General features: G+C 33.4%; 1 protein-coding gene across 1 annotated transcript in view; it reads left to right on the plus strand.

Annotated features, from left to right (window-relative positions):
* The window catches only part of Trpm7 (transient receptor potential cation channel subfamily M member 7), a 100430-nt gene that overhangs the window by 6510 nt on the left and 71200 nt on the right, over positions 1 to 22720 (plus strand). Inside the window, 3 exon segments of the mRNA XM_047542129.1 lie at positions 11549 to 11628; positions 14732 to 14770; positions 19425 to 19623. Coding sequence (XP_047398085.1) covers positions 11549 to 11628; positions 14732 to 14770; positions 19425 to 19623 — 318 coding nt within the window.

Here is a 22720-nt window from a genome sequence, read left to right on the forward strand (position 1 = left end):
GAGCTTCACCCCCAGCACTTTAAAAAGATATGTATTTTTAGTTGTAGATGGGCACAATACCTTTATTTTATTTATTTATTTTTATGTGGTGCTGAGGATTGAACCTAGTGCCTCACTTGTGCTAGGCAAGCTCTGAACCATCAAACTATAATCCCAGCCCCCCAGCACTTTTTTTGGCAGGGTGTCACTAAATTCCTGAGGTCGCCCTAGAATTTGGGATCCTCCTGCCTCAACCTCCTGAGTAGTTGGGGTTGCAGGTGTGTAACCACTATTCCTAACCCTGATTTTAAATTTTAATGTGGTCATATATCAGTATTTTCTTATGTGAGTTTTCTTATCTTTAGGTCATGAAGTTGTTCTTTTTTTCGGTAAAAGTTTTAAAGTTTTGCTTTTCATATTTTGACTTTAATCCATCTGATATTCATTTTTTTAATTTAGTGTGATAGTTCTTGTACATATATTGTAACAGTTCATATTTCCACTGATTTATTTTGCTATCCCCATCACCAAGTTTCTTTAAATGCAGATTTGTTTCTAAATAAATTGCTTTCTTGCGACTGTTTATTTATATTGATTTTTGACAATCTTATGTGTCTAGGCAAATTTAAAATGTATAAGAAATATACATTCTTATAAGTATAAGAAATTTAAAATGTTTGATTTTTTTCTGCCATTATACTTAGCTTTTTATCTTAAAAGATATTTTTAATTCATTTTCATTTTACTAATAATTTTTTCATGTTAAAATGAATTATTTTAAGCAAGACTTTCTGTGGACTGAGGAAAAATTACCATTGTTTGCGCTGAATTGAGATTGACTACTTTCTAGATGTAGTATTCTCAGCCTTTAATTATGTCATGTACTGGAGCCCCCTGTATGGCATGATAGCAATTGCTTATGGTTCTCTTTATCATATATTTTATACCCCACAAATTTGGGGCATTATTGGACTGTAAACAATCAGGGTAGCAGTTCCTTGGAGAAATCAGTAGGAAAAGCAAAGTGAACAGAAAAAAGGTGTAGGATTCTTTTTACAAATAAGGCCATGGTCTGGATTTGATTCAGTTTACACACACACACACACACACACACACACACACACACCTTTTGGGGGAGGTACTGGGAATTGAGCTCATGGGTGCTTTAACCATTGAGCTATATCCCCAATCTTTTTCATTTTTTATTTTGAGACAGGATCTCATTAAGTTGCTGAGGCTAACCTTGAACTTTTGATCCTCATGCCTCAGCCTCCTGAGTAGCTGGGATTACAAGTGTGTGCAACCGTGCCCTGCTAATATATATAATTTTTCTACCAGCTGTCATGCTGCAGATTGTTTGCAATAACACCTTAAAAACTTTCTCATAGGGTTCATATCCACTTAAGAATGAGAGTGGAATTCTATAGTTATGCCTGTAAGAGTGATAGAATAAGCAAATGAATTGAACTCTGCTAGGGGAAATCAGAGAGTGCCAGTGTATTTCAGTGTTTTGATTTAGTTAAGCCTTATTTTTCTTTGTTGTCATTTGTGTCATCCTTTCAGGCATGTTGACCCATATACAAATTTATCTCTTAACTCAGTTTCTAAGTCTTTAGTGTTATTTAATTTTTCTTAAGTACATGCATTGTAGTCCAACCTGACTAGGACAGTCATTAGTTAATCTGACTGTACTTGAACTCTAAGTTCTGTTTTTCCTATAGTGGGCAACAGAAATATCTATTGAGTTATTTATTTTATTTATCTGAGTGCTTGGCTCTGCCCCATGTGTATGTACTTAATTGGTCAACTGGAGGTTTGTACAGAGTTAATATTCCTCACAAGGGCTCTTTTTCTGTGACTCCTTTGCAGAAAATTACCCATCACTTTCTAGCTACCTATCCACTTGAACTTAATATTCTGGTTCTTTAGATCAGTAAGACTACAAAATTTCTATTAGTATTTTAGGTATTAAATAGGCATGCATTAGACTCTTATCTTCAGGCAAATAGCTTTCAAAATCTGGAAATTCACTCAGAATTGTTCCTTTATCCCAGGTATAGACTGTCCAGTTCCTTCTTGCTTTCAGTTGCTCTTCAGTGCCATTAAGTAGTTATCCTTACCTTTAGTCTATAGAGTTTCTGGGGATTATTGACTAATAAACCAATTCCTTCATAGCTGTAAGCTCCTTTCTCATTTTAATACATAGAATCAATGTATTTAGCTGTAAAAAATGAATTAATTTCTACATGTTAACCTTGAAGTATAATTTTTTAGGAATCTTTTCCCCTCAGTTTTTGCAAGCAGCATTTACAAAGTAGAAGGATGTGCTGGTACTAAATTATTTGGAGTATAGGATGTGGTTAGAAGGTTTATTATTATATGTGTGCCCTTATTGTTGGTAGACTGATGTGAAAAATTTATAATTTATGGAATTTATTTATGTTTTGTACCAGGGATTAAACCCAGGGTGCTTAAGCACTGAGCCACAGCCTCACTCTTTTTATGTTTTTATTTTGAGACAGGGTCTCACCAAGTTGCTTAGGGCCTCACTAAGTTGCTGAGACTGACTTTAAACTTGGAGTTCTCCTGCCTTAGACTCCTTAGCCACTAGGATTACAGGTGTGTGCCACTGTGCCCAGCTAATTTATGGAATTTTAAGTGATAATCAATATGGTCAGAATTTACTGTGTGCCATTTTGTATTGATTATTTTGTTTAATATTCTGAGTATTGTGAGGCAAATACTCTGGTGTATTTTACAGGTAAGGAAACAGAGCTCTGAAACTTGTGCAAGGTTGCACACATTAGTGAACAATAGAGCTGAGATAATAACTCAAATTAATTCAGCTCCAGAAACTGTACTCTTTAACCACCGAAGATCACTAAGTAATCTTTAAGATTCTTTCCTGTGCTAACATTCTGTGAATGTTCGGGTTGGGCATCCCTAATTTAAAAATCTGAAATGTTCCAAAACCCTAAACACTTGCTTTTCTTTTTTTCTTCAGTGCTAGGGATAAAACCCATGTCCTTGTACCTGATAGGCAGTTGCCCTGTCACCGAGCTACATCCCCAGCCTGTAACTCAAAACTTTTTGAGGGTCCACATAACACAACTGGAAAATTTCATACCTGACTTTACTTAAGTCACAGTCAAAATGCAGGCATACTAAGCATATTTTATAAAATGCCTTTACTCTATGTGCCTAAGGTATATGTAGAAATTAATTTTGTGTTTAGACTTGGTTCTGTTACCCAAGACAGCTCATTATGTATATGCAAATATTCTAAATTCTGAAAAACAAATGCAAAAGCCAAGAAATGTATGGTTCCATGCATTTTGGATAAGGGATATTCAACTCGTATTTAGTTTTTACATTACTTGGAACATAGAAGTTTAGGAATTTTCAGATTTGTGTTTGTAGTTTGCCACCTCTTGGTATAATTCAGTAATGCACCCTAGCAAAAGAAGAAAAGAATATAAAATTAGGAATTTATGTGTGTGTTTGTAATCCTGGATGGATTGGGTAACTAATGGCAGAAGAGAAACTTCAAATTTCAAAAACCATAAAGCTGATCATTGGGTGGGATTTACATCTTTCAGCTGAGGTGTGTGAATATTGGGGATATGAAGTCAGTTCTAATGTAACTAATAAAGGACCAGTGAAGAAAGAAAATAATATGTGTAGGGGGGAAATAGATTTGCATTTGGCCATCATATACACTGAGATATAATAAATCCTTAAAATATACAAAATTGGTGTATAAGGTGGAAGGAGTGGTAGGAGATAGTCTTAAAACTGGCTAAAGTTGTATGTCCCTGAAGGCACAAATTTAGTAAAAAATTGTGAGCATGGAAGTGACACAATTTAAGTGGCTTAGCAAATAGTTTTGCTAAAGTTTTGGATGGATTTGCTAATTAGAAACTACTCATTTAGTTTTCTCCCTGCCAGACTAATCTTTGTAGAGAGAACTCTGATCATTTTTATGTCAAATACTACTTGGAATTAATTTTTCTCTCTTATATAACTATCTCTTAAGTGAAAATATTTTAATTTGCTGTTAGTAGGAAGGTTTTAACTATGAAAAATATGTATCTGATTCATTGGATAATTGGAATGAAATTTTCAGTTAATTAATATCCAGAGTTTTGCAACCCTCTATTTAGAACCTATGATTTATTGGTATTAGTCTATTTTTTGAAGTCTGTTGATTTAATTTCCCCATACCTGTCTCTACCCTATCTTGAATAATTGTAGTCAGAGATGCTCAGGCAGATAATTGCTGAGAGGCAGAATAGGAGAAAGAAAAGGAGAAAGGCTTAATGCTGGTTAGCAGTTCTAGAAATTACCACTGTTTAGAAGAAGTATATTAGCCATTTTGTTCTGTTTTTATTTTCTATGTTCAGAAAATTATGTGTAGAGTGATCACATTAGAATTTTCATTTTGAAAGTAATTCTATTTCTACCCATCAATTTAAGAAAAGATGTAAGAAAGGTAGCATATTGAAAGGGTATCATCATGATTTTGTAATGCTTATTTTACATATCTCTTAAAAAGTCAGGACAAACTGTTAGCTGTGTGGCTTTGGTTTTCTAGATTCTTTGTCTAAGTCTTTGTATCTATAATGTGGGAGTACTAATAGCACTCCCTTCATAGGTTTGTGAGCCCAAAAAGAGTTTAAGGCATATAAAATGCACATAAAATGTTTAGAACAGTGCCTGATAACATTGTTTCTGTTAATTATTTTCTTGTTATATGCACTTTGAGCAAAGGGTTAACAAAACTCTTTTTATCTGTTGTATGAATAACTGACCTTTTTTTTTTAAAAACTCTTAGTTTCTTTCACAGCTTTGAAAGGATATATTAGTGTCAACTATGATTTTAGGCAACATTTTTATGTCGCTTGTGGGTAAATTGAATGTGAATTGGGAAACTAAATATCTAGTAATAAAGGTGACTTGGAATTTCCCTGTGTGCAGTGAGACCTGTAACTGGACTTATCTCCTCCCCTGACCTTTGGAAGCTATTAGGTTGTTAGAAGAGATAATGGCTTTATAGTTTCATACATGTTGTTGCAAATGGCAGGATCTCTTTCTTTTTTTTAAGGTTGAATACTATTCTGTGGTATTCATAATAAGGTTTTTGATCATAAGGCAAGGGTAATTCTGTACCTACCTACTCAATGTGTATCTTGTCACCTTTAACTCAAGTGGTCTGCTGCATGGTTGATCCAAGAACTCTTACCAAAGAAGAATTTTTTCTTTCATTTTTTTTGCAGTACTAGGAATTGAACCCAGGAATACTCTACCACTTTTATATTATTTATTTTGAGGCAGGGTCTTGCTAAGTTGCTGAGGCTAGCCTCAAAGTTGTGATCTTCCTTGCCACATCCTCCCTAGTCACTGGGATTACAGAATGTGCCACCAGGAGGCAAAGAGGAACATTTGCGGCATTGTTGGCAATCTGTAACCCTTAATCTGTTTTTCTAAGAGTCTGGTACCAAGGGCAGCCTATGGTATTTTGGGCATCTTTGTCCGTGGTTGAGCCCAGAAAGATTCCCTGGTGGGCTTTTGTAGTCCCAGGACCTTCATTTGTTGGATAAAGCAGTTTATAAACAACCACTATCTTCAGGAACTTTACATGTATGAAAATAGCATAAGGCTTAAGGTGTTTTATAAGTGTAACTTACAGCTGTAATTGAAGATCACATATAAATACCTTAGCTCTTGACTTATTCTAAATTAACTATTTAAGGTTTATTTTGTTGTTATTTTTAATCTTCATTTAGTTAAGTTTCACCAATATAATGTCTAGGTGTGGGCTTCTTTATTAAAATCCTACTGAACTGTGGTCATGGCTAGTTGTCTCTGAATAGTGTAAAAGGAGAAAGTCCAAACAGATCTTATATTATACTGTCTAGATCTAAATTTTTTATTAATTAAGCAACCAGTAAAAGTGAAGGAATAAGTACAATCACGAATCTGCCTTTTTAAAAAAACAAACCAGTCCTGAATTTTCTGGGAAGCAAACATTTTAAATCACAAATCATTCTGTAATTTTAGTGCCACCCCTAAGTATTACATGTCTTCATAATAAAAACATAACAAAAATTTCTTAAGTTTAAAACAGTAGACTAGATTAAATTTGATAGAAATTCTGCCTCACCTCATCATGTGTGAGAGCACCACTACCAAATTATTATTTTTTTCAAGTTGCAAGCAGAAGTCACAAGAATATATGTCTGTCCCCTACCCTTCCCATTTAGAGGTGATTTGCTTAGCTTCAGTGTGTGGTTGTGGAATTTGAGAAAGGACCAGGGATAAAAGTATTAGTTTTATGTCAACCAGATCTCCTGGTTCCCAGGACATTGCTCAAAATGTGATCCTGGGGACAGTCCCATTGCTCTGGACTTCAGATATTTATCCAGAGAACAAAATGAATGACTAGGTCCAAGGTTTTTAAAGCTCTCCTTTTCAGAATGGAATTAGAAGAATGGAGTTCCATTTACTGAGATGGGAATGATTGCATGAGAAATGAGTGTTTAGGTGAAAGTTCAGTTTTGACCATATTGTTTGCCAATGATTATAGACATCAAGATAGGGCTGGAGGGACTGGGGCTGTGGCTCAGTGGTAGAGCACTTGCCTCACATGTACAAGGCACTAGGTTCAATCCTCAGCACCACATAAAAATAAATAAATAAAGTTAAAAAAAAAAAAGTTGTGTCTGGATAGAGCTCTTAGATCATGAGCATGATGTTCAGGGGAAGATCTGGAATGGAAATATAAATTTGTAAGTTATCCACTGAATCAATGATAATCCGGGATGAGCACTAAAACAGTGAATGTAGTTGGGAAAAAGAAGTCTGAAGTCGACCCTTTTAAAGATTGGATATGGCAGCCTTAAAAAGACTGGGGAGCGCTGGAGATGTAATCCAATGCTACAACATGTATTGAGCGTAGGCAGAACCCTGGGTTGAATTCCCAGCACTTCAAAAACCAAATAAGCGGGCTGGGTAGATAGCTCAGTCGGTAGAGTGCTCGCCTTGCAAGCACAAGGCCCTGGGTTCAATCCCCAGCACCACAAAAAAACAAAACAAACAAACAAACAAACAAAACCAAATAAGCCCCAAACTTAAATAGTCTCAAAAAAAAATAATAAAAGATTTGGGAGAAACGAATGAATTAGCAAGGAGATAAAAGGAGTAGACCATGGGCAAGGATGTTAATGGTCAACTTTGTTGAGTGTTGCTGAAGATGAGACCTGAAAATTGACTTTTAATTAACATTAAAGAATGTCATTGATAGCTTGCAAAACCTTATTTCAAAAGAGTACTTGGCTTGAAAATCTGACCTTGGTTCTGAAAGAAGAAGAAAAGGAGGAAGAAACCCAATAACAACCAAAAAAACTGTTTTCTTTATGCTCTTCACTGTAGGTTGTAGGCAGAAACAGAAGATAGCCTAAGGGATTGTGAAATGAAGAAAACGCTTGTTGCCTTTTATTTTTAAAGATTTGGAGAATAAGAGCTTGTTGCATGCTGATGGGAATGAGATGTAAAAGAAGGAAAATATGAGAAGAGAATTGGTGGAGAATTGACTTTGAGGCATAGTACTTAGGGCATGTGAAGAGTTGTTGGAGTACAGATAAGTCACATGAGGGAAGGCAGAATATGTGGATGTACTCATTGGTTGGATAGATGTGATAAAAGTTTGTGGAAGAGCTGGCTGATTGCTTCAGTGAAATGGAAAGGAAGAGTGGGAATGATGGAGGAGGGTTGGAAGTTTGAGAGGAGATCATGAGAAATCATCCATGAGAGCGAGAAGGTAGACCAAGGAAGCGTAGTGTGATTTGGGAGCATCATTAAAAGGTAATTGAGGTTCATGTTCAGAGTTTTAAAATGAAACCAGTCAGGTAACGTGTTTTCTTTAGTCATATTAACAGTATACATGCAAGTCATAGAGTGGGTGGGGAATTGGGTTGAATCAAAATTGGATTTGCTGTGTGTATACTAGGAGCAAAATGACTTACAGTGAAGTTAGAGTGATTCCCACCACCCGACAAGGGATGTAAAGAAGGAGGTTCTTTAGGAGATAAGCAGATTTTAGAGTAAAATGCTGGAGGTACTATGCCACATTAGCTTTAGCAAATAGAAAATTTTTACTGATGAAGGGCCCTAAGTTCCAGAGGGCATCCAGTGATTTTTTTTCTTGATGGTTGGAGTATCATGGTGTGATTTGCTCCTACCTAAGTGAGCCTACATAAAGGAGAACCTTTTACCTAGGAAATGGACATTTTGATTGTAGGTAAGGAAACACAGAATTTTGAAAACAGAAGTTAAAATGTTGAGGTAACTTCTAAGATTTATTATCATCAGGGTGCCTGAAGTAGACTCAAGAAAGTCTCCTGCAAAACTTAATTCATCATAATTTTGTCCAGAATTCTCTTCTCTCATAGGTTTCCTTTTGAAACATAAGCTTTTTGTTATATTATTCTGGTGGCCAATGAGAGGACGATGAAACCTAAAATCATTACTCAATTTTGTAGAATTTCTCTTAATCTCAGTATGTAATACCTCTTCTCTTTGGTGGTTCTTTCTAATCAGTCATCAGTAGTAGGATAGAGAGTCTAAGAGAAGCCTAAGAGAGGTTATAAAAATTAATTAAAAAGCTGGGGTTGTGGTTCAGTGGTGGAGCGCTTGCCTAGCATATGTGAGGCACTGGGTTTGATTCTCAGCAGTAGATATAAATAAGTGAATAAAATAAAGGTCCATCAACAACTAATTTTTTTTAATAAATTAAAAAGTCTTTCAAAAGTTGAAATTTCAGATTTATTGAAAGATTGAAAATATAGTGTGAAAAATTCTTGCAAACTTTTCAGTTTTTCTAGTGTACCACTTTTCTGTGTGTGTGTTTAATCCTTTTCTTCTGAACTGTTATATTTTTCCTAGGATATGTATATTTCATGTTTTTAAATGTTGATAGTGGCCTGTTATTTTCTATTCTTTCTTTATATTTTGTCTTTTCACTTTTACTGTTATTTATGCTCTCTCTTGTTCCACTTTAATGGAGCTTTACTTAGGAATTTATCTTCACTTTGTTTTTAATTTTTCATTTATTTTTTACTTTTTATTTTTCTTTCTTTCAATATAATTTTTCCAGTATATTTTTAAAATTAGACACTTAGCTCATTAATTTTCAGCCTTTGTTTTCTAATATAATCCCTTAAGGCTATACTTCCCTCAAGTACCATTTATATTACATTGCTTAGATTTCAAAATGCATAGACTTTTTATTCGTCACTTCTAAGAGTTTTAAATTTTAATTATCTTTTTCTTTGATTTGTAAGTTATTTAAGTAGTTTCAGATATCAAGAGCTTAAAATTTTTGATTTACATTTTGTTAATTGCACTGTGATTAGTTAATATCATCTGAAAGATACCTGTTGTTTGAAAATTTGTTGTAAGTTTGCTTTATGGTTAAGTGCATGATCAGTTTTTATAAATGCCCCATGTATACTTGAGAAAAGTGAATAGGTCTTCTGTTTGTTATATGCAGAAATAAGCATATACTCATTAAGTCAGGCTTGTTAAAACCTTCTAAATACCTTTCCTGATTTTTGTTTATTTAATAGAGAAATGTGTTAATCTTATGTTGTGATCCCATATTGTCTAATTCTCCGTATTTTTGCTTTATGTATTTTAAGGCTCTTTTATTTAATTTTATTTGTTTTCAGTTTTGGTAGATTGAATATTTGTAATTATGTGACAACCCATTCTATCCCTAGTTTTAAAAAACAAAACAAAACATTTTTTAGTGGTAAATGGTCTTTTATTTTATTTATTTATTTTTAAGTGGTGCTGAGGATTGAACCCAGTGCCTCATACATCCTAGGGAAGCATTCCACCACTAAGTTTCAACTCTGGCCCCCATTCTATCCCTATTGATTTTTAGCATCTTTTTAAAAAATATTATCTTTCTTTTGTTTAGAATTTTGCTTGATGTCTTTTTCTGTCATGCTCTTACGATTTAGGTATATATCTTAGAAATACCTAGTATCTTAGCTGGGCTTTGTTTTTAAATTAAATCTGACAGTGAGACTGTGCTTCTTAGCAAGAACCTATCTCAAAATAAAAAGGGCTGGGGATGTAATTCAGGGTTAGAGCACTTGCCTCACATATTGGAGGCCCTGGATTTGATCCCTAACACATGGAAAAAAAAAAATCAATCTGACAGTCACTTTTTAAAAAAATAATTTATTTGTTTTGATTCTTTGTAAACAAATGGGGTACAACTTGTTTCTCTGGTTGTACATGAAGTAGAGTCATACCATTTGTGTAATCATACATGTACATAGGTTAATGATGTTTGCTCATTCTGTTATTTTTCCTTTCCCCCACCCCTTCTACCCCTCTTTTTCTCTATACAATCCATCCTTCCTCCATTCTTGCCTCTCTCCCACCCCCATTATGTCTCATCATCCGCTTATCAGAGAGATCATTCAGCCTTTAGTTTTTTGGGATTGGCTTATCTCACTTAGCATGATATTCTCAAACTTCATCCATTTGCCTGCAAATGCCATAATTTTATTCTTCTTTATGGCTGAGTAATATTCCATTGTGTATATATAATCACAATTCCATTCATCTATTGAAGGGCATCTAGGTTGGTTCCACAATCTAGCTATTGTGAATTGAGGAGCTATGAACATTGATGTGGCTGCATCACTGTAGTATGCTGATTTTAAATCCTTTGGGTATAGGCCACAGAGTGGGTCAAATGGTGGGTCCATTCCAAGTTTTCTAAGGAATCTCCACACTGCTTTCCAGAGTGGCTGCACTAATTTGCAACCCCCAGCCATGTATGAGTGTACCTTTCTCCCCACATCCTCTCCAACACCTATTGTTGCTTGCATTCTTGATAATCGCCGTTCTCATTGGGGTGAGGTGAAATCTTAGGGTAGTTTTGATTTGCATTTCTCTTATTACTAGAGATGTTGAACATTTTTTCATATATCTATTGATTGCTTGTAGATCTTCTTCTGTGAAGTGTCTGTTCATTTCCTTAGCCCATTTGTTGATTGGGTTATTTGTATTCTTGGTGTAAAGTTTTTTGAGTTCTTTATAGATTCTGGAGATTAGTGCTCTATCTGAAATATATGTGGCAAAGATTTTCTCCCATTCTGTAGGCTCTCTCTTCACATTGCTGATAGTTTTCTTTGCTGAGAGAAAGCTTTTTAGTTTGAATCTATACCAATTATTGATTCCCACTGACAGTCACTTTTAATTGTCTTTTAGATGGTCCATATCCCAGGATCACAGTGGTCCCTCTGGAGGTTTTTGGCTCACAGTGAAAATCTCACTTGATTTTTTTTCTCAGCACTGCCCTGTTAAATCACATTGGATTTAAATGGAATTTTTCTAATGTTTTAAGTGTGCTGTCATCACTAAGAGTATACTGACTAATGGATTAAAACAAAATTAAATAGTATGGAAATATATTTTTATGTATTTATCATGAAATTGTTTTCTTCTTGTATTAATGGGTTAACTTACAAACCTTCCTTTAAAACTTTAGTCCCAGAAATCCTGGATAGAAAGCACTTTGACCAAGAGGGAATGTGTATACATTATACCAAGTTCCAAGGACCCTCACAGGTAAGCATACCTTTGTTTCTTTTGGGATCTTCTAGGAATTTAGATATGAATTATATTGCTATTTATTCATTGAAAGCAAAAATCATTGAATTATTTGTAGTCACTTAATTTTTGTAGTTATTGTTAATATTATTTTGGGAATGGGAAAAGTAAGATGAGCAAGATATCAGAAGAGTTCTTAATGACATTTACAGTATAAAATTTCTTCCTCAAAGTGTTTCCCTATCTCCAACTCAAATTATGCTAATGTATTATAGAGATAGGTAGGTAATGTCTCTCTTTTTTGCTCTTAAAATTATTCATTCAGTCATCTTTAGAACTCAAAACATGTGTATACATCTATTTATTGGGCATCTACTGAATACCCAGCTCTGTGGTTCATGCTGAAGAAACCAATGTAAACCTACTAGTCACTATTTTGGTGTGGGGGGTGGCATTTGGGGTGAGCATTGCTGGGGAATGAACCAAAGACTTCACACATGCTAGGCAAGTGCTCTACCACTGATCTAGATCCCCAGTCCCTGTCACTCCTTTATTTGCCAGTGTATGGATAAATGAGCATTTACTGGAAAACTATTAAATGTATTTTCAAAGACTGTGGGTGTCTCTGATTGTCTTTTTGGTCTTTAAAGTGGGTTTGATAATAGAAAAAAGTTGAAAGTAAAGGATATTAACTATAATTCAAGAAAAGGTTGACCTCATGATATATATGTAAGAAACATTTTTGCTAATTTTTTTCTGTTGCCTAAAAATTTTTTAAAAAAAGCTTAAAAAGGCAAATCAAAGACATCGTTATTTCCTTACTTTGTAGAGTACCTCTCTTCTCAGGCATTTAGAAAAAAATTGACATTTACAAGATTTTTACATCTTCTTTTTCTATCTCTTGTCAAACCCTGTTTATCAGATTACCTTCTCTGCAACTTTTACTTCCATTAAGTATGTAACTCTTATGAAAAAATAGCTAAATAAGGTAATTTTTTTTAACTGTTAACTTCACAAATCACAGTGCGAGTTTTTATCCATAATGAATACTAGGTAACTATTTGTCGAATAAAATTTCCAAAGCAAACAAAGTCTTTCATTGTTTACGTTACTTAAACCTGCCATTTGGATTCAACATTTCTCTTTATTTTAGGAGTTAAGATCCTAATTTTGAATGACTTTTTTACTTAAAATGAACACATTTCTATTGTAAGAGTAATGTACATAAGTTTTTAAAAATTGAGAAGCAGTGACCCTGTACTCAGTTTCAATACATCAAGACAGCCATTTGTTTTTAATTTTTCCTCAGTACTTAGTGTTTGTTTTAAAATATTGCTTCATTCTATCTATATAAAATATATCTGGTTTTAAACATAATGTTTAATTTTTTTATATTACAGTTTTTTTATTAAAATGATAGTTAATATTCTATTAGTGTATTTTCCATAGTTTATATACTTATATCTACAAGTCATTTGAGTTGTTTTCAGTTTGTGGCCTTTATAAATTAACATTAGGCCACAATGAAGATTTTTGTGGATGAAACTTTCTTTTTATATTTAATGTCTCACCTCCCTTAGTTTATGTAATGCCAAATACTTTCTTAAAGGATTAAACTAGTATACATCATTACTGGTAGCAAGTAGGAATGTCTGACTAGAGTAACATATTCTGTCATCTTTAAGAAAAGGTGCTAAGTTGAAAATAGAGTACTTTAAAAAATTTTTTTCCTTTTCTCCCCTCACCCCTCCTTTTTAATAAAGAAGATAGAATATCACTTTGTTGTCCAGACTGGCCTTGAAATTTTGTTTTTAATCAACAGTAATTGCAATAGTATTGTAGTTTTGAATTTGCATTTATTTGATTACTGTTAAGTATGTTCTTTAAATATCCTTCCATTTTAAAGTAAATTCTTTAAATATTTTGATTAACTTTTTTTTTTTTTTTTTTTTTTTTTTTTGGTGGTGGTGCTGGGGATTGAACCCAGGGCCTTATGTTTGACAGGCAAGCACTCTATGAACTGAGCTATATCCCCAATCCCTGATTAACTCCTTAGATAACCTTAATGTCTTTTCCAATCATTAGATTGTATGATTCTGATTTTTTTACTGCTTATTAAAGATATATGTTAATATTACATCAGCAATTCACGTGGTTAGAACTTAGGTCTCGTTAGGTCAGTGTGCCAGTTTTCAAATAAAACTGAAAAAGTTGTAATTTTTCTTTATTTCAAAAAATAGATTGTGTTATCAGTAAGGAGCTTATTTTCTATAATTTATTTCACTTTGCAATACAGATAATAAAAACACTTGTCAAGTGTTAAAGAAACCTCATAGCCAGGTGTGGTGGTAAATGCCACCACAAGGTGCTTGGTAGGCTAAGGCAGGATCACAAGTTTGAGGCCGGCCTGGACAAATTTAGCAAGACCCTGTCTCAAAATTTAAAAAAGGACTGGAACTATAGCTCAGAGGTAGAGCATTCCTGGGTTTAATCCCCAGTAGCACCAAAAAACCCCTCAAACTGTTAATAAGTGTCTTCAGCTGAAATTATCCATGTGAGACATAACTTTCAAACTTAATTAGCTGGTCAGTTCTTTCTATACTAGTAGGAATTTCAAATTAACTTTATATTACTAGATAGTTTATGCTCCTGATTCAAAAGTTTACAAGGAGCCAAATGTTTTAAGTGACAGTTTCCTTTCCACTACTATGCTTTAGCTGTAAATTCTCCTTACCAAAGTAATCTGGTATCCATTCCTTTGAAATATTCTCCAGAAATAGTCTTTGCATGTCCATGCAAATATTTATATATTCTCTTCCCTCGTTTAAGGTACATGCTGTTAAGCCTGTCAGGTTTTTTACTTATCTTGGAGATCACTACTTTGTTTTTAATTTTAATTTATGCTTTCTAGATTTTGTGTCAGAACTGATTATATTTAAAATAAGGAAGTTGTGTGAATTTAAAATGTTAACTTACATACAAATCAAGGTACACATGATATATGTTACCTACTGAAAATTAAATATATACCTTTGTTTCTTTTTTGTAATTTATATAGTTTGGTTTAAAATTTAAAAAGTTTTCCATGAGATTGTGAATTATTTACCTTTATGTTTTGTAGATGCCTTCCAGGATGTCAAATTTGTCAACAACTTGTGAGGTAAGTTTAACGTAATTGAAAAATAAACAAAACTAATATATTAGAAATACTAGTTAGACTATGCTAATATATTAGAATAGTTAGAATACAGTGTGATAAAACTTGCATCCTGTTATATTTGAAGGATGATTTATCCAGACTTGAGGTGAAGGATCAGGCACTGCTGTTTAAAACTCAAATAGAGCTACCTGAGCAGAGTTCTAAAGTTAGTTGAGTGTGAGTTAGTTGGACAAAGAATGAAAGAAAGGGGTTTTTGGCAGAAAGAACAGATCTTGGGAAGGCCTGACAGTTAAGGACATCATAGTTCTTTCAGGAGACTGAAGAATGTAAAATGGAGATTGCAGAGATCTAAGCCTGGAGAATAGGTAGGGGCCAAGTTATTTAAGTTTTATGTATACTATCTCATATGCTTTTGATTTTGCATTAGAAGAATATTATAAAGGTGAGTAATATGCTAGATTTTTTCCTTCTTTCCCTCTGTCCCTTCCAGCAGTTGGCAAGTTTGAGGAGACTGGATAAGGGGAAAAGGCCAATTCTGAAAGTTTTGGAATAATTATGGCAAAAAAAATGACAACCTGAAGGCTGAGACTGCAGCTTGGTGGTAGAGTGCTTGCCTAGTATGTGTGAGGCACTGGGTTCCATCCTCAGCACCACATAAAAATAAAGTCATTGTGTCCATATACAACTAAAAAAAAAAAGACACCCTGAATTAAGATAGTTGCTCTGATTATAAAGGGAAGTAGATACATTTGAAGGGATTCACAAATTAAGTAAATGCAATAGAATTTTTGAATGTAAGTTAGGCAGTTGAGTAAATGGTAATGCTGTTTAGTAGAGGAAGAAGATTTTATGTCTCTGGTAGGCTAGAAACAAGACTATAGAATGAGTTTATTTTAGGTACATTGAATTTGTTTTCCAGTCAATGAAGTCAACAGAAAACAACTGACAGTCTTTTACATTTGCTTTTATTTTTATTGCCTTCAGTGGTATTCATCTTCTTATAGATGAAGTTCCATCAGCCTTATGTCTCTTCAGGTTGAAGAACTTCTACTTCTTTTAGCATTTATTAAGTACAGATATATCTGAAAATATTTTACTTTCATATTTAGAGGACATTTTCACTGGATATAAATTTCTGAGTCGAGTTTCCTCATTGCAGCACTTAACAGGTTGTCATTTTATCTTCTGGCTCTTGTTTCTGGTGAGATGCAGTCACTCGTGTAATTGTTCCCAGTTTGTAATTTTTTTTCTCTTGGCTACTTGAAAGATTTTTTTTTTTAATACACATTTTTTTTGTTGCTTCATGCACAGTAACTTGTCTATGATGTACCTAAGAATAATTCTCTTTGTACTTACTCTGTGTACAGAAATGTCTGTAAGTTCAAACTTTTCACCTAATTGAGAAGGTGAAAATACTTAAAATTGTTCTTAAAATACTTTGCTACCCAATTTTTTTTTTTTTTTTTTTTTCTCTCTCTGGACTAGTTCTCTGGAACTCCAGATATTTCCACAGGTTGCTGTGATTTGGTTTTATTGTAATTCATTTTTTTTCTGCTTATCAAATTGGATAATTTCTGTTGATCTGTGCTTATAACCCTTATTTCTACAATTACTAGTATGCTGCAAACTTTTTCATACTGTATATTTGTTTTAGAATTTATTTGATTCTTTTTTAAAGTTTTCATTTCAAAGTTCTCAAATATATTTATTTATAAACCTGTATTCAATTTTTTATTAATTCCAACATCTGCATCAGTTAGGGTCTCTATTGATTTAATTCTTTTTTTCTTGATAATGGACCATGTTTTCTTGCTTTTTCGTATGTCTAGTCATTTTTATTGTAGGTTAGACATTATAGAGGATCTCCTCTAGGAATTCTAAGTTATGTTATCTTTAAAGGGTCTTTTTTTTTTTTTTTTTTTTTTTAAATGTTTTAAGTTGTTGATGGGTCTTTATTTTATTTATTTATTTATTTATATGTGGTGCTGAGAATCGAACCCAGTGTCTCACACATGCCAGGCAAGCGCTCTACCACTGAGCCACAACCCCAGCCCCTAAAGGGTCTTTGATTTCGATCTGACAGATGATTGAATTATTGGCTGTTCTTCGGTTTGAGGTTTGATTTTCTTGTTAAGGCAGTTCTATTCCTAGTTTGAACTTAATCCTAGAATGTGGACCTTACTTGTAAGGTATAGCCTTTTTGGGGTTTCATCTGAATGCTTAAGGTGCTTGATGGTCTCTTTTTACTTTGAACTAAAAGTGCAATGTCTCTCAAATCTTTATGACCCCATTCTGAGACACACAGAAGATAATTTCTGCTAGGCATTACAGAATCTTGCCTGACACAGATAAACATTAGACCATGGCCAAGGACCCATTGTGAATCTCCATTTGAGTTTTTTTTATATCCTCTGGAATCCCTCTTCTCAGGTGCCTTGCTACAAATGCCAACTATTTTTGTTTTCTTGCCTAGCTCAGTAACATTGCCATTTTCTCTCTGAGCACCTTTATATATACAATGGTTGAGAAATTGCCCCTAGCCTAGGTAGTCATGGGGTGTTATTTCAGGTTTTATCTTCATTTCAAATAGGGTTTCGTGGTTCCTCTTGTTCAGTGCCTGAAAGCCGTTTTCTCATATATTTTGTCCACATTTGTGTTGTGAGTTCTCAAGACAACCCATTAGATTTGGTAATAGCTAGAGTGAATCACAGTACTCATTGATAAGATCTAAACTGTGTTGAAGTGAAGTGTCCTCAGTTTCCTAAAATGTCTATAACTATAAGGAGCATGTTAAATTTCATCTGACACCTTCTAAATCTATTGGTATGATTGAGAGGTTTTTCTCCATTACTCTGTTGATAAGTGGTTTTAGGAATTTTGGAGCAACCTTATATTCCCATTATTAACCTCATTTGAAATTGATTATTCTTTTGATATAATGCAGGATTCCATTTACTAATATTTGGTTAACAAGTTTTTGTGTTTATCCTAATGAGTTTTGTAGTTTTTTCTTATAATACTTTTTTTTTTTTTTTTTTAAACTGGGATGAGTCTCATCTCATGAAATGGAATTAGTGAATATTTCCTGTTATATTTTATAGAAGAGTGTATGTAGAATTGAGATTATTTTCTCTTAAATGTTTCATTAAATTCACCAGTGAAGCCATTTGGTCTTGAGTTTTCTTTGTAAGTTTAGTAATGATTAATTCAAAACTAGTTACTGGGCAACATAGCAAGACCCTGTCTCAAAACAAAAGTAAATTAATTCCCTATTCAATTTTTTTGCTTCATCTCTCTGATTTTATTTTGATAATTGTATTGGTCTTTTCAGTAATGGACTTTTTGTTTTATTGGTTTTCCTTCATTGGTTTTTCTCTCTTTTATATTTCATTGTCTTTTTATTATTTCTTTCCCTTCTGTTTACTTTGGGTTTAATTTGTTCTTTTTATTTTTAAGGTAGAATTTAGACGACTATTGCTTTCAGATATTCTCTAATTTAAACTTTATATACCACAATTTTTTTTTTTTTTTGCTATATACTGTCTGGTCTTTATTTAGTGAGATAGTTTTCTTGTTAATTTATGTTTTCCTGCCTTTTGCATGCCTGGGAATTTTTAATGGGTGCTTCACATTATGAATTTTATGTTGTTGGGTTCTGGATTTTATTATATTCCATTAGGGACTTCTAGACTTATTTTAGCACGTAGTTAGGTTATTTTGGATTATTTTGATCCTTTCAGATCTTGCTTTTACACTTTGTCAAGTTAAGTGTGTCATTAGTTTCAAAATACTTAAAAATTTTCCTGTCAAGAAGTATGCTGTCTAGATCTCATTTAGTCCTAATTAGACAAAACTTTTCTGAAAACCCTATCTTAGGCTGTATGTATGTATTATAAGATAATTTTGTTTGATGGGAACCCAAATGGTTCTCTGTCCTTCATGAGCTTAAGGAATTGTTTGACCTTCTGCTGTCTAGTGGTTCTTACCTTTGCCTTGGGTAGTTTTTTCTAATAAGAAAGACCCCTCTGTAGATATTTGGAACTTGCCCTTTGTGACCTTTTCCCTTTTTGTTTTGTTTTGTTTTTTACACTACAAACTCTAGCTGCCATGATTTCCTCAAACTCTGATTTTAAGATTTTATCAAATTAGTGAGAGACTACCTGACTTTATTAGACTCTTGTTTCTTGCATCATGGTCCCACATGATGTTCTGGATAGAGTTCTGTCCCTCTTTATGCCCCTGACCTCAGGCAACCATTGATCCCCTTTTGGTCACTATATAGATTAATTTGCATTTTCTTGAATTCTGTACACATGGAATCATACAAATATGTATCTTCGATACCCAACCTCTATCATTCAGCATGATTTTCAGATTCATTCACATTTTTCTATTAGTGGTTCATTTACTGTTGCTGAAACTGTTTCTGCAGTATAGCTATACCATCTTTTTAGAAAGCCCTACACTAAATTTAGGTTATAATATCATAATCATCATATTCTAATGTGTTTATTTGGCTACCTCAGTGCTGTGATGAAGATATTCATTTACCAATATTCTAAAATCAAAAAGTCAAACTTTTCTTCATCTTCATTACTTCACTCATTGACTTAATTTTTAAAAAAGTCTCTATAATATCACTTTTCCCCTTTAGGTGTTTTTGTGGTCGCTTGGTCAAGCAACATGCTTGTTTCACTGCAAGTCTTGCCATGAAATACTCAGATGTGAAATTGGGTGACCATTTTAATCAGGCAATAGAAGAATGGTCTGTGGAAAAGCATACAGAACAGAGTCCAACGGATGCTTATGGAGTCATCAATTTTCAAGGGGGTTCTCATTCCTACAGAGCTAAGGTAGGTCACATACTTGATTTTTTTCTTTTTTAACTTCATTTATTTTGTTATCTAAAGAATAAGCATTTATTATCTAACAGTTTATATAGTACCAAGATGGAAAGTTAGTCTCAGATCTTTGGTGGATTGAACCTCTTATCAATTATAAATGTCTTTATTTCTTGTCATTTTTCTTAATGAAATTTCCTTTTTCTGAAAGGATAGCTAAACCTTCTTTTTTTTTTCCCTCACTTTTAACCTTTTCTTATGTTAATAGGTGTCTTTTGTGAGCATGGTGGTGGCAAGCCTTTAGTTCTACCTGCTCTGCAGAGGCCAAGGCAGTGTAGTGTATCACTTGAATTCACAAGTTTTAAGATCAGTTGGGAAGCATACCAAGATGCTGTCTCAAAAACTAAGCAAATGAAAGATATGTCTTTTTAGCAGTATATAGTTTTTTAAAATTTAATCTGTTTTATATTTAAGTTTACAATCATATTAATTACCTATTTGTCCATTTTCTTTCTTTGTCCCTTTTCTTTCTTGTATTCTTTTGGAATAAGTGTTTTTAAAAATTATTTATTTCCTTTTTTATTGGTATGTTATTCATATGTTCTTTTTCTGTTCTGTAATTTTATAATAAATGGTATAAAATGCATTTTTAACTTGTTATCTATCCCGAGTTAGTACTTTTATCATGAGTTAGTACTTTTACCACTTCTACAAAGCAAGAACTTCTAGAATATTTGTAACTGTATTTGTTTCCCCTGTGATTTTCGTGCTTTTATTGGTCAGAATTTTAATTCTGTGTATTTTAAACCTGTGCAACATAATTATTCATCATTTAGATTTAAACATTATAACCTTTCCATTCTTCTGCCTGCCTCCTCCCCTTGATGAGAAAAGCACTGCCAAATGGCGGGCTCATTCTGTACAACTTTTCTTTTTCTCCTGAATCAATCCTAAAAGTTTTCATTGCCTTTGTAACTCCTTGATTCCTTAAACAGATTTTATTTACCGTTTTTCTAGTTTCTATAGTTGCCAGAAGTAGAGTAGTTCAAAAAAGCCTAGTCAAGCTGGTCATAGTGTTGTTGCACACATGTAATCCCACTGACTCTGGAGGCTGAGGCAGGAGAATCACAAGTTTGAGGCCAACCTGCGCAATTTAGCGACACCTTGTCTCAAAACAAAAAGGACTGGAAATATAGCTCAGTGGCTGGAGTACTCTGGGTTCAATCCCTAGTACCATATAAAAACAACCTAATTCATCATTACTGGATATGAAATTCCTCATTTATTCCTAACAAAGTCTTTTATAAATTTTTAATATAACTTTAGACTGTTTACAAACACTGCTTTATGTATTCAAGTGTAATAATGAGTTAAATAAAACTAATGCAAAAAGACAGTATAGAACAAACTCTGTTTACAAAATATTCTTAAGGTACTTCAGTCTTCTACTTAGTTGTGTAGAATTCTGGTATTTTGGCTTTGTTTGTTGTTACATAAATTTGTTGTGTTCCCCCACCTCTTCTCTCTTTTTTGTTCTGGAAATTGAATCCACGGGCGCTTTACTACTGAGCTATATCCCAACCCATTTTAAAAAAATTTGAGATAGAGTCTTGCTAAGTTGCTGTATCACTAAATTACTGAAGCTGCCTTTGACCTTTCAATCCTGTCTCAGCCTCCCAAGTTGCTGGGATTACAGGTGTGTGCTACCATGAGTGACTGACTGTTTCTTCTCTGTAAAGGAGCAAGCAGTATGTTGTTTTGTAGAGACCCTTTCTTAGACATGTCTAAAAAATTGTATCTTCCAATATTTGACTATTTCAGATTTCTTATGAACTAATACATGCACGTGCTTTAGACGGAGAATGAATTAAAGTGGTTGTTGCAATTGTTTTAGGATGTTACTTAAAATCTTCAAAACAGAGGAAGTGTTTCATAGATGTGATAATTTATTTTCTATTATTGTAATTATTATCATTTTGTTATGCTGTTGATTGAACCCACAGCCTTACACATGCTAGCCAAATGCTTTACTGCTGATCTACACCCCCATCCCCTTTATTACTTTTTGAACGGGATGATTTTTCAGAAGTATAACTGTGAAGCAGTCTGTTTTTGTTCTTTAAATATGGTGCTACGGATCAAACCCAGGGCCTGTACACATTTTATACTGAACTACATCCCCAGCCCCTTTAAGATTTTCTGATTACTTCTCAACTCAGTCAAATCCAGTTACTTCCAGTGAAGGGGGAAAATCATCTGTATTTAAAATACCTTTTAAAATTTATAGCATATTCACAATTCTGTTATAAATGGTCTACAGATCATCGACAGAGTTTTCAAACAGATAATTCAGTGTTTGTCTTTAATAGTAGCAGTCTTTGACTAAAGCCTCTTTTTAAAATATTTTTTAATTAAAAAAATTTTATTTCTAATATTTTAGTCTTTTAAAAATATTTTTAGTTGTAGGTAAATGAATGCCTTTATCCATTTTATTTATTTACGTGGGACTGAGGATCAAACCTCAGTGCCTTATACATTGTATGAGGCAAGTATTTTATCACTGAGCTACAACCTCAATCCCTGTTTTTTTAAAAAAAATTTCAGTTGTAGATGGATGCAATACCATTTATTTTATTTATTTTTTTTAATGTGGTGCTGAGGATTGAACCTAGTGCCTCACATGTATTAGGCAAGTTCTTTACCACTGAGCCACAACCCAAGTCCCTCTGTTAATATAATTCTTTTTTTCCCCTTTTCCCATCATCTTATCCAGTCTTAATACTTCTTTCTCACTGAGTATTCATACTTAAAGAAGGTAATACTGTGTGGATAGAATTGTAAATTGGATTGTTAATTGAATACAAAGTAACATTTGTGTCTTAAAGATGTTTATAAGATAGTTTCACTGCTTCTATAAGATCTAACATTGATCTTAGAGCTAAAATTGGTTGCCGTTGTTTATTCCTGTGAATGTAAACATATTGAAAATAGCCTGTAAAATCTTTTTACATAATCTGATTCAAGTAATTTTTTCCTAAAGTGAGATAATGTTGCATTATGAAAACTGTGAACGTATTCAACTATTTTGTCCCTTTAAAATATTTTTTAT

This window comes from Sciurus carolinensis, chromosome 2 (assembly GCF_902686445.1).
Source record: "Sciurus carolinensis chromosome 2, mSciCar1.2, whole genome shotgun sequence".
Lineage (NCBI taxonomy): Eukaryota > Metazoa > Chordata > Mammalia > Rodentia > Sciuridae > Sciurus > Sciurus carolinensis.